At 45.2% G+C, this 24,502-nt stretch overlaps 1 protein-coding gene across 1 annotated transcript in view; it reads right to left on the bottom strand.

Annotated features, from left to right (window-relative positions):
* Positions 1–24,502, bottom strand: part of PFKL (phosphofructokinase, liver) — a 45,535-nt gene that overhangs the window by 9,399 nt on the left and 11,634 nt on the right. Inside the window, exons 2-14 of the mRNA XM_015406867.1 lie at positions 20,760–20,833; positions 18,298–18,375; positions 14,074–14,263; positions 12,327–12,492; positions 11,178–11,222; positions 10,846–10,954; positions 9,968–10,063; positions 9,533–9,625; positions 6,809–6,934; positions 5,558–5,622; positions 2,820–2,883; positions 1,274–1,420; positions 649–719 (exon numbers count right to left, since the gene is read on the bottom strand). Of these exons, the coding sequence (XP_015262353.1) occupies positions 649–719; positions 1,274–1,420; positions 2,820–2,883; positions 5,558–5,622; positions 6,809–6,934; positions 9,533–9,625; positions 9,968–10,063; positions 10,846–10,954; positions 11,178–11,222; positions 12,327–12,492; positions 14,074–14,263; positions 18,298–18,375; positions 20,760–20,833 (1,324 nt within the window). The remainder of the gene's footprint in view (positions 1–648; positions 720–1,273; positions 1,421–2,819; positions 2,884–5,557; positions 5,623–6,808; positions 6,935–9,532; positions 9,626–9,967; positions 10,064–10,845; positions 10,955–11,177; positions 11,223–12,326; positions 12,493–14,073; positions 14,264–18,297; positions 18,376–20,759; positions 20,834–24,502) is intronic.

Here is a 24,502-nt window from a genome sequence, read left to right as displayed (position 1 = left end):
ACATTCAAAGGCTAGGAACTATGAAGAATGAAGGAAGAATGGAAAGATAATATAGCAGCATGTAGGCTGTCCATCCACTTCAACTATCTTTCCATCTCAGACAACTGAAAAAATGAGATAAGAGCTTTTAATTTAAGTTTAGTTTTAAAGAATAGGGAGAAACTGACACTGGACTGCAAGTGTAAGACTGCAAGGGTAGACATTTCCTTAAGAGAAAGCGATTGTGGTTGCAAAGTGGAATTCATCATCACAGGAGGGGGACTAGAAGAGCAACAAGCGGGTCTGTAGAAAGCAGCAGGACAGGCAGTGTTTTGGTAGGACCCATACAGGAAACTCTACAGCATAAACAATGAATTTCCACTACAGGAAAGCTGATGCAAGACAAGCATTAAACTTAAGAATAGCTGAACAATAAAATAAAAAAATGAAATAACTTGTCAAATTTCCTCCTTAATTTGGATCACTTTCAAGGAAGCAGGCGGCAAAAGGGCATATCTCAGGTTCAAGAAATCCATTCTCAGCAGTGAGGGACTAGATGAGCCACTCGTTTTGGGATTCTAAGGAAAGCTTCAACATGATCCAAGCTGTTGTGCCCAATTCTGCAACCTGCTTACAGAGAACTTCTCTCTAATCACTGGTAGCCCTTACCGTTTGGTCCCCAGCATGGACCCACCACGGCCCAACCAGCCTGCGACATCGTGCCAGCCCACTTCTTGGATCTACGAGAAGAAAAAATTGTGATTTGCTCAGTCATCCCCAGCTGGATTACACCAACATAACAAACTTTCTGCCAAACCCAGATCGTGAAGACGCCGTTTTGTAAGGAAAGGTCACAGTGGTAATTTGATATCAACTTTTCCTGCTCTTCTTATATTCTCCTCTCTGCCCCATATTCTAGGCTGAAATTCCAAAGCCTTCCTGATTGGTGCCAGTTCATTTATTTACTTCATTTACACGCCACCTTCCTCCACATTGGGGACTTACATTATTCGCCTCTCATCCATTTTGTCCTCACAACAACAAACCTGTGAAGCAGGTCCTGCTGAGAGGGTGTGACCCAAAAAGCTTCCATGGCATGAGTGGGGATTCAAACTGGGGTGTCCCAGGTCCTAGTCCAACACTCTGTGACATCCTGCTGGTTCTCTCTCTGGCTATTCACACTATGAACCATACGCATAAGGTTGGCTTGCACAAGTTCTATTTACAAAGAAACAAGAGCATGGCTGGTGCTCCAGACGGGAGGAAAGATTCATCCCTCTGATCAGAGACTCACCTGTCCCTTGCTCAAGCCTTCAAAGCCATCATTCACCACATACATAGTATGGCCCTGGCAGATCCCAACACGCACTGCTGAACGGACTGCTGCATTCATGCCTGCTGCTGGGGCTCCCACGTTGAGGATGGCAATGCTGAAATTGCTCTGTCCGGGAGGGAAAAGATAGGAAACAGTCAGGCAAAGGACTTAAAGGAACCACTGCAGAATGGATCTGAAACTCTCAGTGTTCTGGATGGAGCCCTTATGGGGAAGTTCTGCTGCAGAGAAAATGATATAAGGGGAGGGGGTCTGAAATACAGCTGTGTACAATGGCCTGCTTTGCTTCAGAGAAGTCCTTTGAGGAACACTAAGCAATATTTATTTTAATTTACTTTAATTATAGTCCACCTTTCTCACAGAGACCCAAGGCAGATTACACCTAGTGAATTAGTACGATCAACAAAATGGGACATTCAATATCCAAATGCATTAGGATTTTAGAAGTCTGGAACCACCAGAAAGAACTGAAGCATAGCATAAGTAATGACATGACACATTAAAGTGGCACAGAAATTACATAATAGGATCTGACTTAAAATAAGCTATACAGAGCGGTATAGACCACAGTCCTTAATTATTTATCCAAGCAAGCTTGTGAACCATTTTGTACAGTGCAGCCCTATTACCTCCGCAGATGTTAAGTGGCCAAGCCTGGCTGAAGGTTCCTTCTCTTCTTTTTTTCCCTTCTCCACATTGCAAAGAAATGTCAGATGACTGGCTACATTCTGGCTACAAACGGTTTCTTACTGCACAAAACAGAGTACTTCCATGATGATCCAGTCTGCACTAGCAGTTCAGAGCTTCACAGAGCTTTGGGCCCTTTCTCAGCAAGGGCTCTTAACCTCCGCTGCTAAGCGTTTAGGGCATGATGCAACCAACTACCTCCTTGAGGCACAACACAGATTGGGGCTGCTAGAATTTTCTGCAGGAACAAGAGTGATTGCTTCTGCAGTTCCATGTGTGACTTGAGCAGAAAAGGCCCTTTCCCAGTACAGAGGGAAGGTCTTTTCTCTTTTGTAAGTAATTCTCAAACTTTGGATGGGAAAGTCTCCAAGGAGACAGTCTGAAATGGGAGGAGACTGTACTTTCTTCACAATCACCCTGAAAACCCTCGATCAGATATGCAGCATGAATACCAGTTACACAGTGAGTCCATGTGGGGAAAAACGACGCTTCATTTTCCTGTTGTGCTTCCTGTCTGTTCCTGCACACACTGCACAAGTGCAGTTTTGGTCACATACTTTGAAACATGGCAACTTACACTACCCATCTCCTGGATCTGCTTTCCAAATTGCTTTGTGGGTTTATTTTTGTGTACACAGACACAAGTGCTGAAATCTGATGTACATTTAGCCACACTCGTGCTCCACTGAATTTAAAGATGGATTTACTCATGATTGCTTTGTGTGGGGACACATCCTTCCCATATCCTAAATTACTTGACAAAACAAGGAAATATGGCCATAAAAAGACTATCCCTCCACTTGAATCCTTGTCTCCTCACCTTTTCCTGTTTTGGTTTCTGGTGTGCAAGTAGCTTGTAAATGTTCCAGTTGTTTTCAAAGCTCCTATAAAACAAAACCACAGTTATGTTGCCTCTTCTTTGCTCTCAGCATCCCATAGTCAATGCTTTCTCCTCACTCTAGTCTGAGATAAAATGGTCCATTTATTTCTTAATGCTGGACTTCAGGGAGACCCAGTGGTGCAGACATCAATATGACATGTAAAACCCCAAACTTTTCTTGCACAGATGGGCAGAATAAAATGTAATGCCTATTCAGAATCTCTGATCAGCTTTTTCCTGAAAGCCAGAAGTGCTGACTTAGGGGGGGAAATTCCATGTGTACCAATTAAGGCAAACAGACTTTCCAGCATCCATTGTATTTATTTAAGAGATTTCTATGCTACCTCACCAGGATCCTTCTCAAGGAAACTTACAATTTAAACAGTAAGTCAGCAGCATAAAACCAACGAGCCATTAAAATAAATCACCTGAAGGACACCTCAAGCCTTTCACTATGTATTTGTTTAAACATAAACTAAGGCTGCAGCCACACGTCACAGGATGCTGCATTCCCATTTGTTGTAGGCAGGGCTTTTTTTGTAGAAAAAGGCCAGCAGGAACTCATTATCATAACAGGCCACACCCAACAGCAGGAATCTATTAGCATATTAGGCCACATCCCTGATAGCACAGCTTATTGGCATATTAGGCCGCACACCCCCACGTTACCAGAAGTGTGCTCATCCAGCCACACCCACCTTTTGCTTCTTATTCTGTTTACTTTGTTGTCAAAACCCTGGGCTTTTTTTGTAGCAGGAACTTCTTTGCATTTTAGGCCACACACCCCTAATGTAGCCAATCTTAATGAGTTCCTGCTGGGCGTGGCCAACTCAGGTGCCAGCCGGAACTCCGTTCCTGTGCGTTCCTGCCCAAAAATAGCCCTGGTTGTAGGTCATTTCTCAGAAAAGCAGGGATATAATTAAGACATGACAATACAAGTCCAATACAGCTGCTTGTTTCTGATTTTAGGAGATGCACTAAAACTACTTAGCATTTGTATACATACATTATACCATTGTAATGCCTACAATCTTCCTGTAAGAACGGGAGGAGGAGGGGGAAGAGGAGGACTCTCAGAGCAGTTTACAATTCCTTCCCCTCCCCACAACAGACACCCTGTGAGGTAGGTGGGGCTAAGAGAGCTCTCTTGAGAACTGCCCTTGAGAGAACAGCTCTGAAAGAACTTATGACTGACCCAAGGTCACACCAGCAGCTGCATGTGGAGGAATGGGGAATCAAACCCAGTTCTCCCAAATTAGAGACTGTGCTCCTAACCACTACACCAAACTGGCTCTCCATTTATTATTTTAAATGAGTATCACTGACACCATACTGCAGATACGGCTGAGAGTGACTTGCCTAATTCCACTTAGAATCATAGAATCATAGAGTTGGAAGGGACCTCCAGAGTCATCTAGTCCAACCCCCTGCACAATGCAGGAAATTCACAAATACCTCCCCCTCCACACCCGCAGTGGCCACTGTTCCATGCCCAGAAGATGACAAAAAATCTCCAGGATCACCAGCCAAACTGGCCTGGTGAAAAATTGCTTCCTGACCCCAAAGTGGCAATCGGCATTCACCTGGGCGTGTAAGAAAGGGCCACAAGAACTAAGCACTCTCATGATCCGCCTAAGTTCACAGAATCTGCATTGCTGTCAGGGGGCCACCTAGCCTCTGTTTGAAAACCTCCAAAGAAGGAGAGCCCACCACCTCCCAAGGAAGTCTGTTCCATCGAGGAACCGCTCTGTCAGGAAGTTCTTCCTAATGTTTAGCCGAAAACAGTGAGTTCATGGCGGAGAAGGAATCTGAACTAGGTGCTTCTTAACTCTTAGGCATGATACTATACCATTTCTAAGAGAATATGCTGCTTCAAGTTGGGCTGAGCCACATCAGCCTTATTTATGCTATCAGAGTATACGGAGACTTGCATAGCTAGAAGTTACTTTCTCCAGTGTGGTAACACCAGTGATTTAGAACAGAAAGAAAACTGAGTGCTTACAGTTTGGAGCATTTGTGAGATTAATGCTCAAAGAACAAGCAACATCAGACAATATAACTGATCTTTAAATACCACCATGTATCTGCTGGTTGCTCAGGAGTGCCCAGGCACAGAGGAAGGGCCTGATGGGCACAGTTAGAAAGGAGCGTGAGAGAACAATAGCTGTCACACCGATATTTTGGATCACAATAAACAGGGCTGGCCAACAGAAGGTGCAAGTCAGCACAGAGCCACTAACATCCAGAGACTTCCTCCAGCTATACATGATGTCTATTGAAAAGAACACACTGAATGCTCCTATGTCAGGGCTTTTCAATGGGCACAAAATAAAAACAGATCGCTTCCACAGTGTTAGAGTCTAAAATGAAATGATGCATTAATTGCTTTCTGCCTTTCATATCAAAAGACCAGCCGGTAATGTCTAGCACCCAAATTAGCTTTGGAAATTAGCATATATTAAGGAAATAGCAAGTTAGTGTCCTAACTAATGAGTCTTTCATGGGAAAGATGGGCTAAATATGTCTTAAATAAAATAAATTAATGTCAAAGGATAAGCATAGGGGCAGCTTTTGCTTTCATGTTTGTTTGTTTTTTTAATAAAAAGAGCTGAAGGGCTCATAATACAAACAGATGTCAGAAATGCAATTTCCTTTGAAATTCCAGACAGGGCCCTCACCTCCCTCTGAGCTGGATTGCTTCCTCAAACCTTTTCTCATCCATTGCTTTCTGGACATCTTTGGTCTACAAAGAAGAAGGTTATGGGTCAGGTTCTTACAGAGAGAAACCACAACAGAAATCTAATAAAAACAAAGGGACAGTGACTTGAACTAATCTTCAGCTTTGTTGCTATTCAGTGCTGCCCCTCCTGCCAAGGGCCAGTAAAAACAACACCTACCACTATAGACAGAGGGGAAAAACAACAGAAGAGGGGAGATGGAAAGCTCATGGATTGCAAAGGACCCCCAGGAAGATATATATTGTTCTCACTTCATGAAATCCTTCCTCTCAGCAGATGCAGGCATGAGCCAAAGAAAAGAACACAGCGCAGCCCAGGCAATCCTTTTGTGCAAGCCAGACTTCTAGCTGGGTAGCATTAGCTCATCCCTTCCATTCAGGGCCTTTGGAAACCATTGCTCAAAATTCCACACCCACATTCCCCAAATTATGCAATTATAATAAATTACACAGATGAGGAATGCTTTCTGTGCAGTTGATCAGGGTACATTTGGGAAGCTTTGATGAACAACCATTTCATTCAATTGGGTTAAGAACTAGGAGAGAATATCTGGAACCCATGAAGAAATTGTACAGGCAAAAGAATTCATCTACAGGAAGAAAGAGGTATGAACTGGCCACCATAGGGAGAAGCTGACACCTGTGCAGAGTGATTGGATCACATTTCTTCCCCACGGAGCTCCCTTGGCTGTCTCTGTTCTATGTTTCCAGCTAAAGCTAAGAATATGTTCTTGATTTCCCCTCTGCAATCAGGTAGAGTGGATGATTAGGGGTGGGTCCTAATTTCCACTAATGGAAGAAGTTTGCAGAAGTGGGTCTTTCCCACCTCCCTCTTCTCCCAGCAGCCCCTCGTGTGCCCCCAAAAGCTGATGCTGAGGACTGGGTAATTTTCCACAACAAAATGCCATGCAGCATTGATAACGCAAGAGGGAAGGAGGTCTGCAATAAGACAGTGAGCCTAACTCCACTTGTTCAAAAGAAGGGGTGATTTGGCCCAATTCCCCCTCTTTACTGCAGCCCCGCACTTCCACAGCTGCCAAGGTAATACCAGTTTCATTGTTTTTCAGCACCATCCTAAGCCAATATCCCTGCCTCTCCAACTGCATACAGAATAGAGTCTTTAAAACCCCAGATTCAGGCAATGCCTCAGCTCTCCACACTGAGGACACCTTGGCTTCTATGGCATACTCACCACTTGTACACATTCCATTAGGGGCAGACGCACCGACTGGTTCCCAGAGAGGCTCACCACGCAGGCTGGAGTGTCTGGTGTTGCTTCCAGTAGTGCCATCACAGCTTCCATACCCATTTTGCTGCTCTGGGAGGCACACAATGTATTTCAAGTAAGGGAACTGACTCACTATTGGAGGAACTCACTGCTGCCTAAGTTGTGGCCAGGGTCAAACTGAAACATTCAATGAACTTGACAGTTACATATCACTTGCAAATTTTTGCTGTGTGCTACAATTCCATAGCATGGTATCCCTTTGGTGATAGATAAGCCTTGCCTCTCCAAGCAAGGGAAATCATGCTTCATCTCCTTTAAAAGTGTGTAAACCCCTAAGAGAGAAACCAGGAATCATCATGACACTAACAGGAGCCTGTAGTCTGCACTTCATGACTTCATGGACAACATACAGCCTGAAGAACATCTCCTAATCCTGCAAACATCAGTCATCATGAACACTCTTCAAAGGAGTGATAATTGGAAAGTTCTGCCTTGGAGATACAGGAGGCAAAAACTTCCAGAAACAGGAGTATAACAAAGGATGGTAGTACAGCCAGCCTTGAAAGCAGGAACTCATCCAGGTGTTCACAAATTGGGCTGGACAACTGTCAATTTTCACCAAAACTGTTGATTTTCACCAATTCTCCCTTCCCACTGCAGATCCCTCTCGTGCTGTGCTTCAGGGTCCCCTATCCCTAGAGAGTGCCACTGAGAGCCAGCATGCTGGTAGTGGTTAGAATGTCAGACTGATATCCTAATTTAACAGAAATGGGTGGTTCTGGAGACCAATATATCAATATAACATGGCCAACCCATACTTGAAGCCCTCATAGAGACTTGGGGAATGCATGAAGATGTTATCTAGTAATGGAAACGCCAATATCTGAAAGTTCACGGAGGCTATAAAATTATTTATGAATGCCCTTGGGACCAGTAAGAGAATGAATGACAACAGAATAAAATTCAGACCCATTTCTCAGATTTATCTCGTGTTAATGAGCAGCTGCTCACACACACAGTTTAGAGAGAATAGTGGAACTTGCCCACTGCCCCGCCACAAGGGCTGAAGCACACAGATCCACAGCACACCTGGCAACTGTGGTGAATTCTTTTACTGTGCAGAGGAATGGAAACACATATTGAGTTGGCCAGGCCACCTTCAAAGTCTCCAACAGCAGATTCAGAAAGACAGAAATACAGCCATCCTCAGAGTTTCAACAGGGGCTCTCCAAAGTAACCCCATGACAGCTTGGCAGGCACCCCTGGCAAGTACTGGAACCCAGCAAGGCACCCAGTAGCTAAGCCCCTCTGCTCAGTGTGAGCAGAGAGATGGGGTGACTCAGAGCCCTGTGTCCATCTAACACCCCCAAACCCCAGCAGGGGAGAGGAGTTCACAAATAGGAGGGAATGTGCTCTGCTAGTCTGCGTCTCTGTGTAACTGCCAACAGCTGACAGAGGAAGAAGAGATTGGATTTATACCTCGCCCTTCACTACCCAAAGGAGTCTCAGAGCATTAGTTGCTGTAGATTTTCCGGGTTGTGTGGCCGCACACAGCCCGGAAAGTCTATAGCAACTAATGAACTCTGGCCTTGAAAGCCTTCGACAACAGTCTCAGAGCAGTTTACAAACTCCCTTTCCCTTCCCCTCCCCACAATAGACACCCTGTGAGATAGGTGGGGCTGAGAGAGCTCTGACAGAAACTGCTCTTTTTCAAGAACAGCTGGCCAGAACTATGGCTTGCCCAAGGTCATCCAGCAGGTGCAAGTGGAGGAGTGGGGAATCAAACCCGGTCCTCCCAGATTAGAGTCCACACACTTAACCACTACACCAAACTGGCTGAGCTGAGCATTTATATAGCATTCTGATCCCATACAGCAGAATGGGAACTCTGTTATTGGCAGCCAGCAATGACTGTTAAGTTTTGGAAGGCTCCTACTGGTGTTTCAAGGCTGGAGAATTCTGCCCCCCTGTTGCTTTGGAGTTTTGTAAACAATTTAATAGAGTGGAGATAGTCTGTCTTTAAATGTATCCATTCATGAGCTGCCATGAACAGCACCAAAGCTTGTGAAATGTTTGTGCTGCGCTCCCTTCCATGAACATCACTTCACGAACCAGCCAAAATTTGTGACGAACTTTACTGCGTGAACCGGTTCATGCCCATCCCTATGCAAAAGACCCTTAGCCACCAAGTACGTTAGCCTATGGACATGCAAAAGATAAGAACATAAGAGAAGCCAATGTTGGATCAGGCCAATGGCCCATCCAGTCCAACACTCTGTCATGCAGTGGCCAAAAATACCAGGTGATATCAGGAGGTCCAGCAGTGGGGCCAGGACACTAGGAGCCCTCACACTATTGACCCCCCTCAAGCACCAAAAATACAGAGCATCACTTGCCCTGGAGTCCCTATCTATACCTTGTGGCTAATAGCCACTGATGGACCTCTGCTCCATATGCTTGTCTAATTCCCTCTTGAAGCCGTCCATGCTTGTAGCTGCCACCACCTCCTGTGCATGGCAATTTTAAAAGGAAACAGGTGGGTTTCTAATGTGTGGGTGATGTGAAAGACCTTTACTTGACTCCCTGGAAGCTGCTGCCAGTCTGAGTAGACCCTGAGAGGACCAATGATCTGATTCAGTAAAAGGCAGCTTCACATTTGTTCATGTATAGAAGAAAAATCACACTTACCAGAACTCGATCAAATGCTGAAGGGGTCCCACCACGCTGCACGTGGCCAAGCACAGTCACACGTGTGTCAAAGCCAAGGCGCTTCACAACCAGCTAATCAGAAAGAGGAACAACAACAACAACAAAGATCATTTCATACATGGATAACCCCCCCCCCCCCCCGGTCAGGTTACTTTCCCCATGGTAAAGTGAGGAAAGGATCAACATCCCAATTTTCTGAATTGAAAGATGGTAATGGCCCCTTTAAACTTTGCTGGGTTAAACCAAAGGCTGTAGAAAGGCAAGTGGAAAAGCAGCACGCTTCACAGGAAAGCTTTGCACAATGCCATTTCTAGATCCTGGAAAAGTCTGCTGTGATTGTTTGTTTTCAAAGATCTGTGCACTGCTAAGTACCATGGTTATTCTGGCTCCCCCCCCCCCGACATGATCACTTACGTCCTTTACATAATTAGAGGTGATAGACTTCCCATTCCGGTCGATAGCGCCCTCAGCAATGATGATAATATTCAGTCGGGATCCTCTACTCCGTGTCTGTCCAAATAAGAATAAGGATGACAGTGACAGATGCTCACATCAGGCTGGTGAAAGGGGGCTGCACTGCCTAAAGTTCTCTTGCAACCTTAACACCGATTCATTCATTCATTTAGATTTTTAAACCACCTTCCCATGTAAAATAGGGCTTAGGGTGGCATACATCAAAGAGAACCATTTACAAAATTCACAATTAATAAAATCCATAAATTACACTTACAGTTTGAAACATTAGCTTGTAATCAATAGATGGCTATAAAACTGCCAAAAATATGTCACTGCCTCTTGGGCGGTGACCTCCTGAGCTTGACCTCCTGAGCCTTTTCCCTGTCCTACTCTTCAGGAACTCCTCAATGGAAGCAAAAGGATACCTGAACCCGGCTGGGTGCCCTAGACAGCTGTGACATCCAGGTCTCTCAGAGGCCACATCTCCATGTCTGCTGGCATCTCCATGCTAGCTTTCACTACTTGGCACCACCTGCATTTATGCACTGCAAAAGTTACACAAAATGAATGCTTTTGAGAAGTGCATTAGCAGAAAAGATACTTCCTCTGAAAGGGAATGCACTCTCTGAGACTAGCTTCGAGTTGGTGCACAGTACAGGAAGAGAGAAAAGCCTTCATCCTGCTAAGTGACCTAGAAAAGTAACTGCAATGGAGACTTTCAGCCAGATGTCTGCTTGCAAAAGACTAAAACTGGACTCTCTCGCTACATTTTCTCAGTCTGTTTGTAGAGAGAGGGCATAATTCATTTTGTTAAACAACAAACCACGCTAGCTCACCTCACCAAGCCTCTCGCACATTAAATCCTCCCAGCCATCCTCAGGAGGTGATTCAGGGATGAAAAGCCAGTCAGCACCAGAGGCCAAGGCTGAAACTAATGCAAGGTACCTGGAAAAGCAGACAGAAGCCAGTGTGTAAATGGCAGTTCAGGGAATCACTGCGTGAAAGCATTAACCCCAAGGAACTAAAGCAGCTCAGGACTCCTGGAACGGGGGGTGGGTGGGAAGTCCATATTGCACATACCCATGTGTATAATCTCCTGCCTCAAAAATTACAAACACCAAACTTTCCTTAATTTAACTAACCAAACAAAACAGAGCTCTTGTCTTACCCACAGTGCCTGCCCATCACCTCCAACACAAAGGTTCTCTGGTGGCTGCAAAGCAAAGAAACAGAGAGGAAGGGTCATTTCAGGATGTAGCCGTGTTGCTCCGCAGTAGAACAAGATGGGCAGCCATGTTAGTCTCTCTGTAGCAGTAGAAAAGAGCAAGAGTCCTGTAGAACCTTAAAGACTAACAAAATTCGTGGCAGGGGATGAACTTTCGTGAGTCACTGCTAACTTCTTCAGATATCTGAAGATACCTGGTGTCTGAAGAAGTGAGCGGTGACTCACAAAAGCTCATAACACTGCCACCATTTATTTTTTTAGTCCTTCAGGTGCGACTGGACTCTTGCTCTTTTCCACTGGAGTAGAACAGTTAGATTTGAGTCCAGTGGCACCTTACAGATCAACAAGAATTTTGGGGTATGAGCTTTCGAGAGTCAAAGCTCCCTTGGTCACGTATCTTGTTGGGCTCCAAGGGGCTGCTGGACCCAAATCAGAGAGCAAGGGCTTCTCCAGATGACCATTCCACTGCATTTTCCTATGAGCACAATCCTCACCCACACATTGCCCAGGCAAGAGCAGAGAACATGTTGGAATACTGCCTTGCAAGGGGATGCCGTTTGCTACTTGTCCCCCTTGCTCCTGAAGGAACCTAGGATGGTGCACACATACCCACGGAGGGCACACAGCTACTAGCGGAAGGAGAAGAAGGTGTCTACAGCAGTGGTGGCCTTGGAGACATATAGCCAAGAAGAAAAGACAAGAGGGTCCCGCTTATGACACGTTTGGGGGAAAATAAACAACATAAATAAAATATCGATAACTCAAGTGGGACAGCATTCTGCTGACAAAGATTTGTGCATGTCTGTGTAATCACATTTTCTCACCAACCTATTACTGTGCAAGTGCTTAAGGAAATATGATATTTAAGCAACAGAGGAGCTACCCTGAGTGAAAGCATCAGGATTCCCTGCAACAACTTAGTGGCTTTAGTATTGCAAAAAATAATAATAATTGCTCGGGCGGAGAACAATAGGGAACAATGCTTGGGAACAATGCTGTTGCAGGGTAGGAAGGGGTTAGTCTAAGCTAATCTAAGGCATGGTGCACCCTTGTGAAAATGAGGAAAGGGAAGACAAGGAATCATGTACTCACCTCTGGGCAGTAGTAGTGATAGCATCAATCACTTCCATGATACGATGCAGTGCAGAGTCAGTCCCAATGGTCATATCTGTGCCACAGAAGTCATTGTCAATGGAACCCACCAGACCCACAATGTTTAAATGACAATATGTCTTAGCCACTTCATCAGTGATCTTTCCTGAGAGAGAGAGAGAGAGAGAGAGAGAACAAATAAATCAATGAACAGGAACAAAAGGTTATGCATTGTTGTGTGTTCAGGAGTTGCCTATTTCCAAAGACATTTTTAGAGGACAATTAATTAAAATGTCATAATTAGTGGCTAATGAACCAACCACCTTTCCCCAGTGCATTTTATGATTCTTTTTATTTTAGAATTTCTAAAACATCCTTTGAAAGCTGGGTGCTCATTTGCCATACAAGGTCTGCATGGGACTACACACTTAGACATTTTTTTAAAAGTAAGAAACATCTGTAACACCATCCCCTAGTCATAGTGCTTGCACCATTTTGTGAAGACTTTTAAAAAGTGTTTTGTTTCCTTTAATAATTTGGAGGTAGCACATCTTTAGTATATGGATCGTGCACACATCTAACAATTTTTTGAAAAGGGGTGACTAAGATAGTGGGTATCCCCTTAGCCAACAAACATAGAAAGCACATCATGCTGTTGTCACTGAAAAGTCACTTGGAGGAGCTAGAGGACAACAGCTAAAATCTGCTTGCGTCACACTTTCAATGTTTGTGTGGAAAGGCTCTCCGCAGTTTCAACTACAGCAGATTCTACCTGACCATTACACAGCTTTCCAGTGAAATCTGTACACATCCTGATCTGGAGGGAAGGGAGAGACGACCAATCCAAAGGTCACAAATGCATGATAAACAAGCTCTGCATCGGGAGCTTTTTGAAGCACGCACCGGACCCTCTGAAGGAATTAGGCAGAGGAACAGACCAGACCAGTATCAGGATGCAAAAGGTGTGTGTGAAGTTCAAAACAGGGAGGAAAAGACTGGAAGGCATATCTTTGCCAGCTGTAACATTTTGCTGAACTCTTCCCTTCCTGTTTCAGGTACTATACAGCTTGGGCCTGGTCAAAAGTTCAAGACCACAGGGATGAGCTAAACAGTAAGAACCAAAAGGCTCTTGTCTCTTTGGCCCTTTGCCTTTAGATGATACAGCTGCTGAAACAAGGATTGGTACAAGACATAGTTGGCTGTTTAGCTTGTTCACTGGTCCACTTATATTGTGTTCTTTACTGTTGTAAGCCGCTTGGAGCCCCTTCAGAGAGAAAAGCAGTATATGAACATTTATTCAGAACATCTTTTGCCCTCTCTCCAGAAACCAGCCAGAGGCAGCTTACAAATTAAAAACAATAAACACAAAAAATGAAAAGACATAATTAAAATCCAGCATTAAAAGCTCAGCCCTGTATAAAAACATAAAAGCATAAGAACAGATGATTCTCAGCTTAAAACAACAGTTTCTAGGCTAAAACAGTGTTAAAAGATCAACCCCTTAATTAAAAGCCTGGGAAAATAGAAATGTTTTGGCCTGGCACCTAAAAGTAAGCAACGTAGGAGCCAGGTGAGCCTCCGGGGGAAGGGAGTTCCATAAGAAAGGTGCCACTACTGAAAAAGCCCTGTCTTTGTTGCCCCGCCTCACCTCTGAAGGAAGGGGCAAGGAGAGCAGGGGTTGTGAGGCACCTTCTTAACAGGCTGGCTGAAGAATATGAGAAGAGTATTAAATAACAAACAAACATACCTTCACCAACTAGTTCTTCTAACAGACCGCCCCACTCTGTGCGGAAGATGTTTGCACCAGTCAGACTGCCATCTCCACCAATAACACACAAGTTGGTGATGCCATGCTGTACCAGATTGTAAGCAGCCTTGAGGCGGCCCTCCCGGGTGGTGAAGGCTTTGCAGCGAGCACTGCCAATGATGGTGCCACCCTAAAAGCAACCAAATCAGATGAGAAAAGAAGCTCAGATTACAAACCTTATACTAGGTAGGCAGATCCACAGCTGAACTCACAGGCCAAAACATAGCACTGGTCTATGAAGGGCTCAGGGTTTCTGTGGGAAATCAGTATAGGCACTTCTTACTGGGGGCTACTGAAGAAGAAAGAGCTTGGTAACTCCTGATTCAAGTATAACAAAGTAGCTTCACTCTCTGGCTGCAGCAGAACCATGCTGGACAGGTCCAGGAAGAGAGTGCAGGACTCTTATTGCGGCAGGACCAATATGCACAAAGAGCAGTAACTAGTCCAAAGTGTGGGATTACACTGTTAAACCAATAAGAGATGACTGGAAGGGTGTTTGACCCATCAAGAAAGTAGCCTCTTTCTCCAGCAAACCATGCTGCCAGGGCTGTTGCCTCCCTTCAGAGATTCTTTGCAGCAGTATTTAGGCTGTACTTGAATTATACAAACAACTTTGCAAATCACTAGTGTGAGATGATGTCCTTCCTGTTCCAATAGGCAGTTGGCCTCACTACCAGACCAAAATCTCTTTTTGAAAGGATCTTGAAGGTAGGGAGACAGCTGTTGACCAGAAGAATCTGATGCAGCCTGCCTTATCCCGGAACAGAGGCATCTTTTGGTTTGCCCAAAGCCACACCGATTGCTTAATGATCTGCCCCATTTGACACTTTACAGTGTTGACAACATGGTTGCATTCTAGGAAGTGACAGAGAATACAGCCCTGTCCCATCTGGGAAGGAAAAGGATGACAACCACGGGATTAGCAACACATTTGTTAATAGAACTAAAATTTTGGACTGTTACCAGGAAGTGTCACTCTGGAGAAAGAAAGCAAGAGAGGCTGAGAAACACAAAGGTGATGGTTGTGAGTTGCTTATGTTACTGGTGATTCAAAGAGCAATGCAATGAGAGGCTCTCAGGGAGGGAGAAGATGCTGTTAGCACATGTTAGCTGGGGACTGCCTGTCATAACCGGTTAAGGAGGTGCAAAGGAACCCAGGAAACTGGCATGGCTGCTCTCCTTCCTCTTCTCTTCCCGTGCAAGATTCTAGGAAAGTCTACGTGGGCGGATAGGACAAAGCCCCGCACACAGCATGCCAGCCTCGTTCAAGCTCATCTCTGTCCAACAACAGCACACAGACAAGAGGGGACAGAGGCAGGAATGGGCGCTTCTACTGGGCCATGCAGCACCAGACTGTTACCTGAGGGAAAGGAGGCACAGCAGTCAAACTGGGCAAGGCTCTACGAAGGAGGGGGGAAACACAAAGATGCTTGTGAATAGACTGGATGGAATAAACTGAATTCAGGCATGTTTCCCCACAATGAGATCTACCGATGGGGTGACTCCAGTTTGAACAGTGCACAAACTATCATTACCTCTGACGGATTGCAGCCATAGTAATTGTGGCCACAATTTGTGCAGCTGTAGTCAGTCAAAGAGACTTGGAGCCAATCCACAATGCTTAGCAAGGATACAAGACCCTCCTGTTAGTCAGATCTTACAGGAGACTAGGAATTGAAAAAGACAATGACACTACAGTAGTGACACTGACTCATGTTACCCTCAAGAAAGGGTGGGTGGGAAGACAGCTGGTATGAATTTGCCTTGTTTAAACATTCATGCTGGTGGGGAGGAAGACAGAGCACATGTTATAAAGAGACTTTAAGGAGTCCTCCCTTTTGAAATGATTGTTTCATTTTTTAAAAAACCCAAAACATGCTACAGTGAGGGCAAGCAGTATTGCCTCATTCAGATTTGGCTTCACATAGATAAACAGATTGCCTCTTTCCTGTCCTCATTCTGGCACTTTGCGGATTAAAGGCAATGGCACCCTGCAGCAGTGGGGAGTTTGAGAGCGGCTGCTAAATGAGATGACTGCTTTTACCCCATTCATAGCCCCCATTATCAGGGCAATCCTAAACAGAGGTACATCCTTCTAAATTCGTTGCTGCCAATTGGTTAAGAAGGGTGCAGCACTGCGTAGGACTGGTGGGAGTAGGCGTCTCAGTTTGTGGGCTGTGAATAAAGCATCAGAGGAGGAGGGGTAGGAGCCCAAGGCCACTCTCTGGCTTTCCCTGAAACAGAGAACTGAGAGCATAAATATGAGGGGAGGAGAAAGTTAAACATGCCGGAGAGTCAGGACAAACCAAAGAGAGTGTTTTGGGAGGGTTTCTAGGCAGTATTACTATAAATGGGCAAACAGAAGAGATATATTACACCCAATATACTGGATTTGGATTGAGATGTGTAACAAAGCATGGAAACAGTTTCAGAGGGAAGCAGTTTTGGATTGGAGTAGAAGAGATAGACCATTAGCACCCTGGACACCAGCAAGACTTCTGGGGTAGAAGCTTTCAAGAGTCAAAGCTTTGACATATGACAAAAGGCAGCTTTGACTCTTGAAATTTTATACCCCGAAAAACTTGTTGGTCTCTAAGGTGCTACTGGGCTTGAATCTAACAAAGCATGAAAGAATCCTAAAGCAACTGATCTGGACTCTTTTCTCCTATTGGAGTATCAACCCCTAAGAAGACAGCATAAGTTTTCACCAGTATATCCAGTTCTAAGTATCCCATCCAATATGTTCCTCTCACAACTGGAGCCATAGTGCAGATACAACGTATGTTTTTCATGTAAAACATTCTCCTGTTGAACCACTTCAGGTAGCAGAGCTGGAAGAGTCCTCTGCCTGAGATACTGGACCACTGTCAGTCCTCTGCCAGTCGGGATGGACAGGATTGGGCAAGGTGGTTAAGACGTTTGATTCAGTGGAGAACAGCTCCTTTTATCTACTTTACCATCCCAGGATTCTACCACCCCATTTTGCTACACGTGTAGACCAAGCCTAAATGCAGCATTCTACAGCAATCCATAGACTCTACTGGCACGCGCCAAACTGAATTATTAAGGATGACATTTACACACAGGGAACAGGGCAGTGCTGAAACAAACTGGTTTGGAAGATTCTTTGGTAAAGGGATAGAGGCTGCAGACTACCATCTTTTGCTGTATGTGATCTCTGTGTTGGTTAATGTGTCATGTTAACACTCATGCTTTGTTTTGGCTGTTTCAGATTTCTCCTCGGTCTCAGATTTCTGCAATTCAGATGCCATTGCACTGTTTATTGGATGTCCCATCCTGTTGAGTGTATCCACCTTGATTCTCAGTGAGAAAGACGAACTATCCACAATGTAAATAATAAAATCCCATCCCTGTACTGGTGACCAATCAGGGGCTTCTACCATTATAGGAGAAAACGGAATCTTGAAAGACAATGGCATATGTCATTAAAAATAACAATTCATCACCCAAAATCAAAAACCCCTTTCAAATCCAAACCACTAAACTAATTAAGGCTGCGGTCACACGGAACAGAAGCCACACAAGTGAGACGGAAAACAGGCGGAGTTTACAGGCGCGATCTCACCAGCACATCTGGGAAGCGTAGCACTCCCGTGGCTCAACCGAGGCTTCCAGCCGAAACTGCGTGGCAAAAAACTAGTACCTCGGAGGTACTAGTTTCCGGAAACTGCGAGGCAAGGGCGGGCGTCTGATCGCGTTTCCGGTGGCATCCGGCGCCCGCCCATGTCCCCTTGCAAATAAGGTGTTTTTTTGTTGTCCAAGTCTCTGTGGATGCGCACGCGCACCCAACGGAGCATGCGCATTTGTCATGTACACACACAAAAAAACCAGTTTGCCGCGGCGCACGCTTCTTCGTTGCGCGCCGCCTTGTCCTGTGATCGGCACCTCTCCCTTGCCATGGAACCTCCACGGTACCTCCACAGGACCTCCACAGGAGGTCTGATCGCGTAACTGCGCAGTAGTTTGCCCCAGGGCAAACAGCCACGCTTCTCCCCTGCAGTTTCCTGCCCGTGTGACCGGGGCCTATGATAGTTAAAGCTCTGCACTCCAGAACTTGGGAGGCTTAGGTGGCCTTAGAGAGAAAGCACAAGTCTGTTGTCAGAAACAACAGGGACTTGGGAACAGCCATTATCCGAACCTTACCAACTGAATGATGTTGGACACACTCAGCCAGTTTGCCTGTTTGATATTCTCTCCTCCTTCAACCAGCCCTTCGTACCCCTGCAAAGAGAAAAGGCAGGAAGGTAAAAAATCCCATCACACCAGGAAAGCTTGTTCTGTTACAAATAATATCCCACACACTAAATATTACAGAGGTCCCTTCAAAATGCTTCTCCCCACCTGAAAAATTAATGAATGCAAGAGGGTTAGGAAACAGGAAGTGAGTAAAGCAAGAAGCCCACTTTTCAGCTCTACCTTATATATATCAGGCTATCAAACACAACTTCTGTGAATATAGAAAGTTGTCTTACACTGAGTCAGACCACTGGTCCATCTTACTTAGAACTGTCTACTTTGATGAGGAGCAGCTATCCAGGGTCTCCAGCAGAGTAAAGTTGTTCCCAGTATCTTACATGAAATCCTTTAACCTGAGCTGCCAAGGACTGAACCTTGGAGACTGAATGTGAACTACGTGGTCCCTAAAATATTCTCCTTTCTGTATTCCCAATAACTCCTCTCTCTGGATTTATCAAACAAAACAGAAAGTTTTCAGATATATAAAAACAACCATATTGTGAAAACACATTACAAAGACAAACACCAGCACATCATAATGATGCCTGTACAATGTGGCTTTCGATGTTTACTGTTGATAAGAGGAGCTTTTACAATACCACAACAAGATTTCTTGAAAGTCTTGTTGTACTGGGAAACAAAGAAAACTATGGAGATGGATCAGATCAGAAATGTGATAACCCATTAGCTGAACCTGAAGAACTTCTATTGAAAGATGTTGCCTCTGTTAGAGATGCCTGAAGGGCCACAGTTCCAATTAGAACAGGATTTACAGTGGATTCACAGTCTAAAGTTCGGAGAGTAGAAGCATTTTTACTGATCTAGTATCTGTTCAACTCATCACTGCCACTCCTGGGACTTTCCAATGAAAGTATCATTTACTAATGGACTGTGCTATGGATGCTTATATGGATGTTACACTTTTTAGAAATGTTACTATTTACTCAGTAGTGGCACTTGTAATGCATATGACACTCCTATACTACAACCATTTTTGCATAGCAGACAGGTTCCCATTTAAGTGTCATTTCTGACTGGTTCAAACCTGGGTCCCCCAGATCCTAGTATGACACTCTAATGTACTATGCTGATACTCAGTTACACATCCCTGCTATGGTTCTAATTTGGCTCTGATTTTATCACCATCCCCTCCCCCTGCCTTGCCTCACAGACCTCAGCAGCATCTGCTAATAATGTCATGCTTTAGGCTGTATAAAACAAACAAACTAACTGCTGCTGCTGCTTCATCTGGGATTTCTCCTGATTTATGCAGTCATTGGTTGAACTGTTACAGGCCAGGAGTAGTTTACTGCATGACTATTTAGGTTATGATTTGTGGTATTTGGCTTCCTATCCAGCTCCTAGACCTAATGTCTTCTGCGAGGAGTGTTTAAAAGATGACCACCAGGATCCAGATGGCCCACTCGGTCCATATGCATACCTTATTCCCCCCACCCCCCGCATATCCATTCTAGAATTTATTCCTCAGAGCTCCCAAGCTGTTCTCTACCCTCTTCCCTCCAGTCAGAAAAAAGTCCAATGACACTGAATCTGCTTCCAGTGAATTTGCAAAATTCTGCATTCCAGATTGTGGATTTCCCCGCCATTTATTTATTTCCTCTATTTCCCACCTTTCTCCCCCACTGGAGTCCAAAGTGGCTTACATCATTCTCCTCTCCTCCATTTTATCCTCATAACAACCCTGTGAGGTTAGGTTGAGAGGGAGGGACTGGCCCAAGGTCACCCAGCAAGCACCCTTGGCCAAGTGGGGATTCAAACCTGGGTCTCCCAAACCCTAGTCTGACACTCTAACTACTGTACTATGCTGATAATCAGTTATACATCCCTATTATGGCAGTTTCTAAGTAAAGACCTACAGGAGAACAGCCTGATGCTTTATCATCACATCAAAGGCCTGGTTCAGACTATACTTTCTCTACACGAGACTGCACCTTCTCTGCCCACTCACCTGGTAACCTCAACCCACCTGAAACACTATTAAATTCCTCGCATGGGCATAAGGTCTGAATAGAGCATATGTGCATAAAACATAACATGAGTAAACTCACATTGCACCTTCAATGTACCACCCAAAATTCAGGAATCAAGCTTGTGATATGGCTAATGTACATGCGATTTTATGCAGATATCTAACTAGGGGTGTTGTAGGCAGGGCTGTCGCACTTGGTGAGTGGAGCAGGAAAGTGAGACATCCTTCTCTGGTTACATGTAAACAACATGCTCCAGTTTAAGTTTTAGTACTCTCAAAGCTTCCCCGGGAAGAATACAACAGTTTTCAAGACCACATTATAACAAAAATCAATGTACCAAGAAGAAGAGCATTTCAAAGGAGGAAAAGAAAACTGAACCTCATAGATCAGGAACACTTTCGCTCCAACATATAGCCCCATGCGAGTCACAGCTCGGACAGCAGCATTCATACCTGGAAAGATGGAGCAGAAGGTAAACAGTGGTCATAGCCCAACCCAACCAGGTGGAAAGCTCTTGAATTTTACTAACTGAAGTTAGCTTTGCTGTTGTATATCTTTGTTTACAAAGTGACACTGCACAAATATTCTCTAGTAAATTTTTTTTAGATTTACATCCCCCCCCCCCAACACTAGGGTTGCCAAGTCCTCACCTCATGAAGAGCGGGGGATTCCAGTGCTGGTCCAGGAGTCCATAGAGTTTTCCCTCGGATGATTGTGGCCCCACCCCCAACGTGCCCGACGTGATTGCGTCACTTCCGGGTGACATGCTGACGCCAGGCATGTCGTGTGTTTTGGGGGTGGGGTTCCCCCCGGGGCCCGATCCGCCGGCGGTGGGTAACGGGCCTCTCGGGCGGGGGTTTCCCTGTCCCCCGGGGGGACTTGGCAAGCCTATCCACCACACTGACTTATAACCAAAATTAGATGAAAAAAAAGATAGATCAAAGTACGGTATAAGGGGCATACAATGCTAGCAGTATCAAAACTCCTTGAAAGGCTTATGTGCTGAAATTAAGACAAGAAAACAACATAAGGGGATAAGTATGAAACCCCAGGAAAATTATATTACATGTTGGGAAATGGGGCTGAGTAAAATCAAGCCACACATGATGCTCGGTACTGGTGTTTGGATCCTGAGATATGTAACTTAATTGAAGGCCTAAACCTCTACTGAGCCAGCTGCAAAAACAGGATAGGATACCTCCATCCTATCCAATTCTGGGGATCTTGGGATTAGAAAGAAAACATCAGTGCCCCAAAAGCTGCAGCTGAGATGGAATGTGAAATAAAACACCCATCGGGGACTCAGAGGAACGCCTCAGATTTCATTAACATTTGGTCCAAATTTGATGAACTCATGTTCAAAGGCAATATTCCTCATAGTAGCAGCTCACTTAGGAACTGCTTATTGCTGGAAAAGACAAGAAAAAAGAAAGAAAAAACTTCCAAAAATGAGCTACCCTTCCCAAGTATTTCTATGCAAGTCAAAGGCCCCTGCCACACGGCAGGGGAAAAGCCGCTAAAAGCGTGGCTTTTAAAAGCCGCGCCAAAGTTGAAACGCCACAGCGGGATCCCACGGATCCCCTGGCCGCGGCGCCTTTTCTCCCCGGCATGATCAGATGCCAGGGAGAAAACACAGTCCTGACGGGGAGCCTGCCGAACTGCGCATGTCGGAGCATGCGCAGTTCGGCTAGGAGCCGGGGATGCGCCGGCGCAAGGACGCGCCGGCGATCCGACACCCGGCTTGCAGCGCACCTTTGCAATGAACCACCTCGGGGGTTCGCGCGGAAGGGCCAGTTCGGGGACGGAAGCACTATGCTTCCCAGATGTTGTGGTGTGATCACAGCCGTTTGCTCCGCCCCCGAACTGTCCCACTCCCGGCCCGAATCCCCTCATGTGAATGGGACCAATGTAGGGGAAAAAATATTTTGTCCTTTTGTGGGGAAAACAGTTGATAGTTCTGAAGGAAGTGGCATTAGTACATTTAAATAACTTTTCCCAAGGTCCATATTTATCACTGTGTTAACTTTAAATGAGATGCATTGCAACTGTAAGCATTTATTGTACCACTCCACACTTGCTCAACTTCTATCTGCCAAGTCAAACACAGCCCACCATCCACTTAGAAAACCTTCTCTGCAGCCTGCCTATGACTGCAAACATAGAGTGCTTCAAGCACCTGGCAGGATACAATATGTTGCTAGTTGGTGGGGTCCTTTCAGTTTGGCAGGTCACATGTTGTGTGTTCAGCTGTATGAGATGCAGGTGAGTTGGCTCAAAATGGCTCAAAGCTGCTGAACTTATAACAATCTTTTCTTAAAACATTAGGTTGGATTCAAACTAGAGACGGAGGAAAATATTAACTGAACTGAAATAGAACCTAAAATGTGTACTTGTTTGACTGCAAACCACATGCCGCATTCTGCCACATTGGCACATGACACAATACTGAAACAATGAAAATTGGTTTCACAAGTCATTTCCCTGTCCCTAAAAAGAAACCTGAAACTTCCAGCACTGTTTTCCCACTCTGAGTGCTATTTTTCCCCTCTGTAGGTATGACAACAGAAGACTTATTGGAAGCCAGGAAACTTAAATTGACATTTCTCCCAACAGGCCTCCTTCTTCCTTAGAAAAACAATATGACAAGAGTTTGGCAAAACATTTCTTTATCTTGGTACATTTAGTTGTTTGTGTCCATCTCAGGGTCCCACAAATTCAAGAAAATTAATGGATCAGAGCTTCCTTGCCCTGGACTGAGCCAGAATGCCAGCAGCCAGCTTCTTTTCTGTCCTTTTCCCTGCACCACTTTTATTTGTACTGTGAGCATCCAGTGTCAGGCATGGCCAACCCACCCTCCAGAGCCTCCTTGGGTGAGTGACAAGCCACATACTGGAAAGAGAAAGGGGCTAACAGCAGCCTAGGTTTTCCTCTTCCTCTACTGCCCTCCCATGTAGCCAATTAGCTGACAAGAAAGCTAGCATGTCTTCGAGGCCTGAGTCCCTGGCCCTTGAGGGAGACTCCTTGGGATCGGCTTGCCCCTTCCTTTTCTTGTGACTGAGCTGGCCTCACTTTCCACCCCCTTTAAATGGCTGCCCTGCCTCCCACCAGCCAGTTGATGCTGGCACCCCAGGACTCAGGGTCATCCCACTTGGTCTGTTCCTCCTTCACCCAGCCCTCCTGGGTCAGGTGTGCTGTTGGCATCTTGGGCAGACCTGGCTTTGATAGGCCTACCACATGGAGTGTGGACTGCCCTGCAGCATTGGCTGGTGGGGCAGGGCTGAATTCTGAGGTATGCAGGCCACTGCCAGGTGGGCTCCTCCAGCTGGACCCTTCACCTTTTTAAGGATAGGGGTGCTGGGGCTACCCCTGGACACTTCTGTATGTATGTATGTGTATATATATATACAAAAAATAAGCCCTAGCAGGATTTCTATGCATTTGTGGTATAAGCCCTAGTGTGTCTTCTTGAGAAAAAATAAATATAAGACAGTGTCTTCTTTTCGGAGAAACATGTGTGTGTGTGTGTGTGTATGGACCCTTCACCTTTGTAAGGATAGGGGTGCTGGGGCTACCTCTGGACACTTCTGTATGTATGTATGTATGTATATATATACAAAAAATAAGCCCTAGCAGGATTTCTATGCATTTGTGGTATAAGCCCTAGTGTGTCTTCTTGAGAAAAAATAAATATAAGACAGTGTCTTCTTTTCGGAGAAACACGGTATATAGCTGGCAGTCAGCTCTCTGGATAAATGCCAAATTATCACAAAAAGAAGCTTGGCCACTTGTGTCCCATGTCTGACAGAGATGTGAGCTGGACAACATTCCCTAGAAAACGGAGACACTCACCTCTACCAAAACCACCTCTCCTGAGGAAAGGAAGCTACATTGGCTTCCAGTGGAGCACCGGATCAGGTTCAAGGTTCTGGTTTTGACCTTTAAGGCCTTTAGTGATGTCAGCTAGCTGCCATAGTCATTCCGGTTCCTGTGTAGTTCCCTTCACCCCTCCCTCTCATTGATACGGACTCGAAAGTACGCATCTCTGAGATCAAGCTTAGAAAAGATTTTCCCCTTGGTGGCCTCCGCGACCAAGTCCTTGATTAAAGGGAGGGGGTACGCGT

Source organism: Gekko japonicus, unplaced genomic scaffold (assembly GCF_001447785.1).
Source record: "Gekko japonicus isolate JY-2015 unplaced genomic scaffold, Gekko_japonicus_V1.1 scaffold1023, whole genome shotgun sequence".
Taxonomy (NCBI): domain Eukaryota; kingdom Metazoa; phylum Chordata; class Lepidosauria; order Squamata; family Gekkonidae; genus Gekko; species Gekko japonicus.
Note: the sequence above shows the minus strand (reverse complement) of the source record. Positions and strands in the feature narration are given on the sequence as shown.